The following is an 8,552-nucleotide window of genomic DNA, read 5'->3' on the forward strand; positions in this document are numbered from 1 at the left end:
AGTGATCTCTGGATTTCTGTGAGTTCAAGGCCAGCCTGGTCTACCGAGTGCGTTCCAGGACAGTCAGGGCTACACAGAGAAACCACGTCTCCAAAAAACAAACAAACAAACAAACAAACAAACAAAAGAACAATCAAACTGCTCGGTTTACTGTGCTGATGCCTCAGACCCAACCTGCACTAATTTTGGGAATGTGGTGAAGATTCGGCACTGGCCTTCCCCCCATGTCAGTGCCCAGTTAAAACAGACTGGAGGAGTCCACGGTGCATACAATGGTACTGCTGTTTTCGTATGACCCTTAACAAGAGGCACTGAAAACAGCACGCTTGGAGAGTTCACATGTGGGAACTGAGAGCCACTCTTCAAGAATGACTGACCAAAGCTGGAGGGATGGCTCAGTGGTTAAGGACACTGGCTACTCTTCCAGAGGGCCTGGGGTTCGATTCCCAGTACCCACGTGGTGGCTCACAACTCCAGTTCCAGGGAATATGATGCCCTCATGTGGCCTCTTTTAGGCACCAAGCCCAAACACCGTGCATGGACAGACATGCAGGCAAAACACTCAAACACATAAAAATAAATACATCATGGCCGGGCGGTGGTGGCGCACGCCTTTAATCCCAGCACTCGGGAGGCAGAGCCAGGCGGATCGCTGTGAGTTCGAGGCCAGCCTGGGCTACCAAGTGAGCTCCAGGAAAGGCGCAAAACTACACAGAGAAACCCTGTCTCAAAAACAAAAAAAAAAAAAAACAAAAAAAAAAATAAAATAAATAAATACATCATTAAAATATGTATATACACCTTTAAAAAAAAACATTTGAACAGAGCCAGATGTGGCGGCACCAGCCACCACAACTATTCAGAAGGTTGAGGTGTGAGAATCACTTAAGCCACAAGTTAAAGACCACTTGAGGCAGTGAGACCACCATCACACACACACACACACACACACACACACACACACACACACACAAAACAAACTTGGGCACAAAGTACTTGTGATTAGGTTTTCTGAAGAGCCACCATGTGGATAAAGCACTAAACATATTCTAGGCCAAGTTTTCAAAGGAGAATGCAGTATACAGCCTTCTAAAAATTAGCACCATCACAAGGAAATGACCTGCCACGTGAGGTAGTGAACTCCAGTCAGTTTTCAGCAATGACCGATCACCTGGCAGGAGTGATTTTTCACAGGACATGGAAACAGACAGCAGGGGAGGTTCTGCCCTCTACAAACGCGGTTCTCCTGACTGACTGTGACCTGTACACATGAGCTAAGAAGGCAGCTCTGAGAGGCTGGGGAAAGACACCCACAGTATTTTAAGATGGGTTAGCTTGGAAAACTTTAATCAAATGGTGTCACCTCTCCTGGGAACTGTTCTAGACATGCTGTAAGGCAGCCAGTGTGGTGGAATACACTGGAGTTCGGGACGCGGAGCCAGGCGGGGACCAGGGCTTTAGCTCTTCCCGCTCTGTATGACCTCTGAACCCCTGCATAAGTGACCTTCCACAGTCTTCGTCAAGCTAAAGGGCACTCCTCCTCTGACCAGGCCCTGCTAGAACAGGTCTAGGGCTGCCGTTGGGGATGTGCGGGCTGCTGCACTTGTGGACAGCGAGAGACCACCTCTGCCGGAAGCACCGGCCACACTCGAGGCAGGGGAACGGCTTCTCCCCGGTGTGCAGAAGCTGGTGCTGAGCCAGATGGCTCCACTGGGCAAAGCGTTTGGAGCACAGGTCACAGGCATAGGGCCGCTCGCCCGAGTGCACGCGCCGGTGGCTGGCCAGCAGCGAGGGGTAGGCAAAGCGGCGGCCACAGTCCTCGCAAGCATGCAGCTTCTCCTCCGTGTGGGTGCTGCGGTGGATGGCCAGGGAGCCACTCCTCCGGAAGGCACGGCCGCAGTCCGGGCACGGGTAGGGTTTCTCGCCTGTGTGCAAGAGCTGGTGCTGGAGCAGGGTGCTGCGCTGGGAGAAGCGGGCCTCACAGTGCTCACAGGCGTAGGGCCGCTCCCCAGAGTGCACGCGCCGGTGGCTGACCAGGCGGGAGGAGGAGGAGAACCGGCGCTCGCAGTCAGGACAGGGGTAAGGCTTCTCCCCTGTGTGGATGCGCTGGTGGATGACCAGGGCAGTGCGCTGGCGGAAGCGGCGGCCGCACTCGAGGCAGGTGTAGGGCTTCTCTCCCGTGTGTGTCCGCTGGTGGATAGCGAGCAGGGATGGGTAGGCGAAGCGACGCCCACAGCTAGGGCACTGATGAGGTTTCTCACCCGTATGTGTGGTCCGGTGATTGGCCAGGGACCGGCTCCGTCGAAAGCAGCGGCCACAGTCAGGGCAGTGGTAGGGCTTCTCGCCCGTGTGTATGACCTGGTGCTGGGACAGGTTCTTCCGCTGGGAAAAACGTTTGCCACACTGGTCACAAACGTAAGGGCACTCGCCAGAGTGGGCCCGCCGGTGACTGACCAACAGGGACGGGTAGGAAAAGCGGCGCCCACAGTCCGGGCAAGGGTAGGGCTTCTTCAGATTCTGGGCACATTTGTGGCTCTCCAGGGCAGGGTGGTCAGGGAAGGTACAGCCACAGTCGGGGCAGATAGGGCCTCCGGATGTCTGCCTGGGAACCAAGCGCGGTTTGCTGGGCTTCCGCCCTCGCTTCCCCTTTCGGGGGGCCTCCTTAGGTGGGAACACTTCCTTCTCTTCATTCTTCTGTCTGGTTCGGGTTTCTACCGGGAAACAGAGAAATTAAACACTGGGTTCCTATGCTTGCCTAGTAACGTTAAAGGTTCCAAGAGCAGCAATACGCTCAGATCCTGCCAGCTGTTGGTGTCAGAGAGCCAAGCGGGGCCTGCAAATGTGGAAGTCATGTAGAGCTCCTCATCCACCTCATGTAAGATGGGGGCAGGGTGCAGGTTTAAGCTGATTTTTTTTAAAGATTTATTTATTATGTATACAGAAGAGGGCACCAGATCTCATTGCAGATGGCTGTGAGCCACCATGTGGGTGCTGGGAATTGAACTCAGGACCTCTGGAAGAGCAGTCAGTGCTCTTAACCTCTGAGCCATCTCTCCAGCCCCCTAAGCTGATTTGTAAACAGTGTCTGAGGGCTGAGGGTTGGCTTGGTTGGCAGAGTGCTTGCCTGGAATTCATGAAGCCCTGGGCTGCATCCTGCACCACATGAAGTGGTTCATCCTTGGCTACAGAGCTTTACTAAGATGCACGACCCTGTCCTTAAAAACAACCAAACACAAAACCTTGCACGTTTTTATGGAAGGGGGGCAGCTCTATGGGGTACACAGAAACCTTTGTCCCTACAACCGTGTAGAAACTGTTACTTTCTTCCAGTATTTGGGGGTTTATTTGTTTAGATAGGGTCTCATGTACTCTAGGCTGGCCTCCAACTCACTACGTAAGGGGGGGAGGATGACCTTGAACGTCTCATCCTCCCAGCTTCCAAGCGCTAACATCAGAGCAGGTATCACACCTCATTTATGCAGTGCTAGGGATCAAACCTGAGCGTGCGCATGGGAGGCGGCATTCTACCCAGGGGGCGGCACTCTAAGGTAGCCTTACAGGGTTTACGGTGCAGTACAAATACATACGGTCTCCCCACACCTTCCCTACGTAAAAGGGGACACACAACATAGAACTTTATGCACACTTTACTGCACTGTCCTTTTTCCCACTTAGTGTTTATTCTAAGGATCTCTTCATGAAAGGTGGTGACAGGTCTCCTGGAACTGGACTTACAGACAGTTGTAAGCTGGGATCTGACTTCAGGGCTTCTGGAAAAGCAGGAAGTGCTCCTAACTACTGAGCCATCTCTCCAGCCCAGAATTTGCTTTTTTTTTTTTTTTGTTTTTCGAGACAGGGTTTCTCTGTGTAGTTTTGGTGCCTGTCCTGGAACTTACTTTGTAAACCAGGCTGGCCTTGAACTCACAGAGATCCTCTTGCCTCTGCCTCCCAAGTGCTAGGATTAAAGGCGTGCGCCACCACCTCTCCGCCTCAGAATTTGCATTTTTAAAGGATTCCTGTATTTGTTTTATGTCAACTTGACACAAGCTGGAGTCATTTGGGAAGAGGGGACCTCAATTGAGAAAATGCCTTAACCAAGTTGGCCTGTGGTGCATGTTTGTTAATTAGTGATTGATGTTGGAAGTGCCCAGCCCATTTTTGGTGCCATCCCTGAACAGGTGGCCTTGGGGTATATAAGAAGGCAGTCTTAGCAAGCCACGAGAGAAAGAAGCCAATAAGCAGTCCTCCTCCATGGCCTTCGCTCCAGTTCTTGCCCTTGGCTCCCTTTGATGATGTCCTGTAATGTGAAAGCATGAGGGAATAAACTCTTCCATGGCCTGCCTGGTTTTGGTCACCGTGTGTATCACAGCAATAGAAACCCTAACTAAGACAGAGTGGCTCCGGGAGGGGCATTGCTGTGACACACCTAACCACATGTTCTGAGGAGGAGTGTGCTGGCAACTTTGAGCAGGAAAGCTGAGTGCTCAGGGTGCAGTGGGCTATTCCGTGGAGCTTAGGAGATAACGCGAGAACAGTGCAAACGATGGAGGCCCGGCGTGTAAAGTTCCGGGGAGTCTGAGACTCCTTAAAGACTACCAAGACCATTTATGTGAGGATGTATGTATGTATATATGTATGTATGTATGTATGTATGTATTTTTTTGGATTTTCGAGACAGGGTTTCTGTTATTCTGGCTGTCCTGGAACTCACTCTGTAGACCAGACTGCCTCTGCCTCCTAAGTGCTGGGATTAAAGGGCTGCACCACCACCACCCAGTTACATTTTTAATTAAGAAGCACTAAAGAGAAACCTTTGCTTAGCTAGGACAATTAATGCTGGTCAGCTAGGTCTGAGAAATCAGCATGATTAAAAAAAATACCAGTATCACCAAGGATCATAAATCTGGGAGTATTTCCTAAAGGTCAGCACACAGAGCTGTGGTCCATTATGGGGCCAAGGCTGCATCTCACACTGGCAGCTGAACTTGGTTATGTGTAAGTTCCCTAGGTCATATTACTTCTGGAGGCGTAAAGGGTCATGGAGAATAACGATCTCTTGGCACTGTGACAGGCAAGCAGAGACCACTGGGGAATGTGCAGCTTCAGCTGAGGTAGAAACCTCATGACTGAAGGGGTCAGGGAGGGACACTGAAGCTTGGCAGGATGTGGCAGGGTCAGTATCTCTAAAGGGGGCCCAAAATAGGAGATGGGTGAAGGTGTAGCCCCAGCGTTTTGCAGATACCTTTACCACAGCGGACCAAGCACCACCACCAGCAGCGGCGGCTGTGGAGCCGGCTTGAGCTTACTTAGTTAAGCTGCACGTCCAGTGGATGACAGTCACAGAAGTGCCACTGCCAAGCCCCCCGGACCCCAAAGATAGGGAATCTCACAAGTCTGACCTTGAGAGGTTCATACTGGCGGGCTTTCATTTTGCTTTGATTTTATTTGATTGATTTATTCTATTTGGAATAAGAAAGTATGCAACTTATTGTTCTTATTATTACTTTTACAGGAATTGATCTAAAATCAAATACCTGTATTTGATTTTAGAGAGATTTTGGATATTCTAGAGAAACTTTTTGGAAGAGAATTTGGACATTGTAAGGGGACCCAACTTTTGGAGTGTCTGAATGGAGACGTTGGGATGAACAAGAAAGGGAAGGTTGTGGTTAACAGGATGTGTCTGTGTGTCAAGCTCACAAGGGGTCAGTTGTGCTGGATGGTTTTATGTCAACTTGACACAGCTAGACTCGTGTAGGGAGAACTCAACGGAGAAAATCCCCTCACCGGACTGCTCTCTGGGCAAGCATGCATTTCCTTAATTAGTGACTGATGGGGAAGGGCCCAGCCCACTGTGGGTGGTGCCATCCCTAGGCAAGTGTTTTTGGATATATAAGAAAACAGGGGAGGAGCCAGTCAGCAGCCTTCCTCATGGCTTCTGCTTCAGTTCCTGCCCTGACTTTCTTTGATGATGGGCTGTAATATGAAAATGTAAATTAAATAAACCCCTTCCTCCCCAGGCTGCTTTTGGTCATGTTGTTTATCACAGCACAGAAACTTCTGACTTCAGACAACTCCCAAATATGCAGCCGCTGGTCTAGGAGCACTTTGGGATCCACGGCTGTAACCAACGTTAAAGACCTTGAGTGTATTTCATCCGGTAGTTCACAGCCTAGGCGCACACTCAAATCAATGGGCCTTTTCTTTTCCTTTTTAAATTCAAGAGTGAACCAGGGATTCGAGAGCTGGCTCAGTGGTTGAGGGCTCTTCCTACTCGTCCAGAGGATCCGAGTTCGGTGCAATGGACGCTAGGTCCCAGACCCTGGGACGCTGGATCTTTTTCAAAGCTCAGTGCCTCATTCATGTCAATGGAGTACTGCAAGGGAGTTAGTTTGCTAACTACAGGACACGCAACTCGGTCACCCCTAACCAGACCAAAATTCTAGCTTGGGTCGACAGAGTTTAGGGAGTCAACCACGAGGGCTGCGGGGTCTCCGTGGGCATTTTTCACTCACTTCTCTGGAAGGTCGCCCATCTCCGGTACTCCTGCGGATCTAGGGCTGCCGGTTCCCAGTCATCGGTATTTCTTTCCAGCCAGGAGATGAGAGCTGGTGTGGGACCTGCACATCCTGGGGAAGGAGAACCAGTCAGGGCTGGCCTCGGGAAAGGATGCTAAAAAAAAAAACATATGACGAGGCTCTGCCCCCACCCCTAACCAGCCGGGGGCAGGTCAGGACCCTGGGTCCCTGCCCCGACGCCACCCCGCCCTCAAGCTCCACCATCCCTTCGGGCCCGCGTCAGCCGACGGGGCCGGGGCCTCACCGAGCGCGCCCAGGAGGCCGTAGGTCTCGCGCATCACCTCCCGGTACAGCAGCCTCTGCGCGGGCCGCAGGCAGCCCCACTCCTCGGGGGAGAAGTACACGGCCACGTCCGCGAACTTCAAGGCCCTTGGCCTCCTGCCCCTCCTCCTCCGGGGAGGTCCGGCCTCTCCGGGCGCCCGCGCGGGGAGCGGAGCCGAGGGTGGCGCCATCGGACCTAGGAGCCCGGCCGGGAAGGCCCGGAGGAAAGCGGCCCGCCGCAGACCACACCGCTATTCAGGAAACCCGCGCTGGAACCTGGGTGCGAGGCACCGGAAGATGCCTTCGGGGAAGATGGCGGCGCCGCTCCTGCGCCGCCGCTGCCTGGAACACAGGCGGCCTCCAGCTATCGATTTTATTGACCCGAGCGCCATGTCGGCTTCTTAACCTCCCTGCCCTCAAGTGTGATGGCGCGGCGAGATGGCTTCATGCCTACTTTTTTCCCCCTTGCCTATTGCACTCGTTCATTGGTCGGTAGCTGAAGATCGGACGTCCTGATTGGGTGGTGGCAAAGGCGGTGCGTTTGAATGAAGCCAACGGATTCTTAAGGGCAAGGAGGTGGAGGGAGCGTCCCTAAACAGGTCTTCAGAAGTGTGGGGAGTGGGAGGCTCCCCTCGATGTTCTCTAGTGTCTGTTTGCCCTACCTGGAGAAGACGCTTCTACATGTCTCCCTAGGGAAGGTCACACAACGTCAACAGGGATCTGTTGAACAGCTGCTTTCTATGACCATAAAGTAGTCACAGCCTGGAATTGTGAGAAGTCCCAGGAAAGAAGGGAGCAGTGATAACGATTTGAGGCACAAATGGCACTTCTGGTAAAACTGAATGATTGTAAGGGTAAATTGACTAACCTTGTCCCCGGGGCAGCTCCCAAGTAGTCTATAGAAATGAATGACCCACCTTCCAATGCTTTAGGAAGTTTGACTTTTGTTTGGAGGCGAAACTAATAGCTTTGTGCTTACTCTTGCTTTCCACATTTTTTTAAATTATTTTTCCGGAGCTGAGGACCGACCGAACCCAGGGCCTTTGGCAAGCGCTCTACCACTGAACTAAATCCCCAAACCTGGAATGCACATTTAATTGCTAGGGGGAACAAAAACAAATGGCTAGCTAGTCATTTCACTTGTAAGGAAGCAGGAAGTCACATCTCCGCCGTTGCCTTCCTAAATAGTGCAGTTGTGCCATCAGCATGTTCCAGGATAGCATGGACAACACAGTGAGAACCTGTTTTTGAAGGAAGGGTATGTAGCCCAGTGGTAGGGCATTTGCCTAGCATGCATGAGGCTCAAAGTTCTATAAAAATATTTTTAGGGGGCTGGAGAGATGGCCCAGAGGTTAAGAGCACCGACTGCTCTTCCAGAGGTCCTGAGTTCAATTCCCAACAACCACATGGTGGCTCACAACCATCTGTAATGAAATCTGGCACCCTCTTGCGTGTACATAATAAATAAATAAATCTTAAAAAATATATATGTATTTTTAAAAATGGATAACCAGGACTGGGTGTGAAACCAAACCCTTGTATAAATATTAGGACAAACTGTAAGGAAGATTGCCCACTGTAGAGACGTGTGGAGGAGATCCACACGTTAAGAGGCCACACAAAGATGTCTGTGCTTTTGCTGTTGAGAGCCAACTTAAGACCTGGAATTCTAGAGTAGATGTTGTCTGAAACTTACTGTCTAGAGTCCTTATG

General features: G+C 51.4%; 1 protein-coding gene across 1 annotated transcript; it reads right to left on the reverse strand.

Moving 5' to 3' along the window:
* Nucleotides 1–1,330: 1,330 nt before the first annotated feature.
* Nucleotides 1,331–7,527, reverse strand: LOC102909269 (uncharacterized). Its single transcript, XM_006977051.4, has 3 exons — nucleotides 6,823–7,527; nucleotides 6,516–6,629; nucleotides 1,331–2,711 (listed from the first exon to the last, which is right to left on the reverse strand). The coding sequence occupies exons 1-3, from the start codon at nucleotides 7,028–7,030 to the stop codon at nucleotides 1,525–1,527; spliced, it is 1,509 nt and encodes a 502-aa protein (XP_006977113.1). The 5' UTR covers nucleotides 7,031–7,527; the 3' UTR covers nucleotides 1,331–1,524.
* Nucleotides 7,528–8,552: the final 1,025 nt, after the last annotated feature.

This window comes from Peromyscus maniculatus, chromosome 1 (assembly GCF_049852395.1).
Source record: "Peromyscus maniculatus bairdii isolate BWxNUB_F1_BW_parent chromosome 1, HU_Pman_BW_mat_3.1, whole genome shotgun sequence".
In the NCBI taxonomy this organism is placed as follows: Eukaryota; Metazoa; Chordata; class Mammalia; order Rodentia; family Cricetidae; genus Peromyscus; species Peromyscus maniculatus.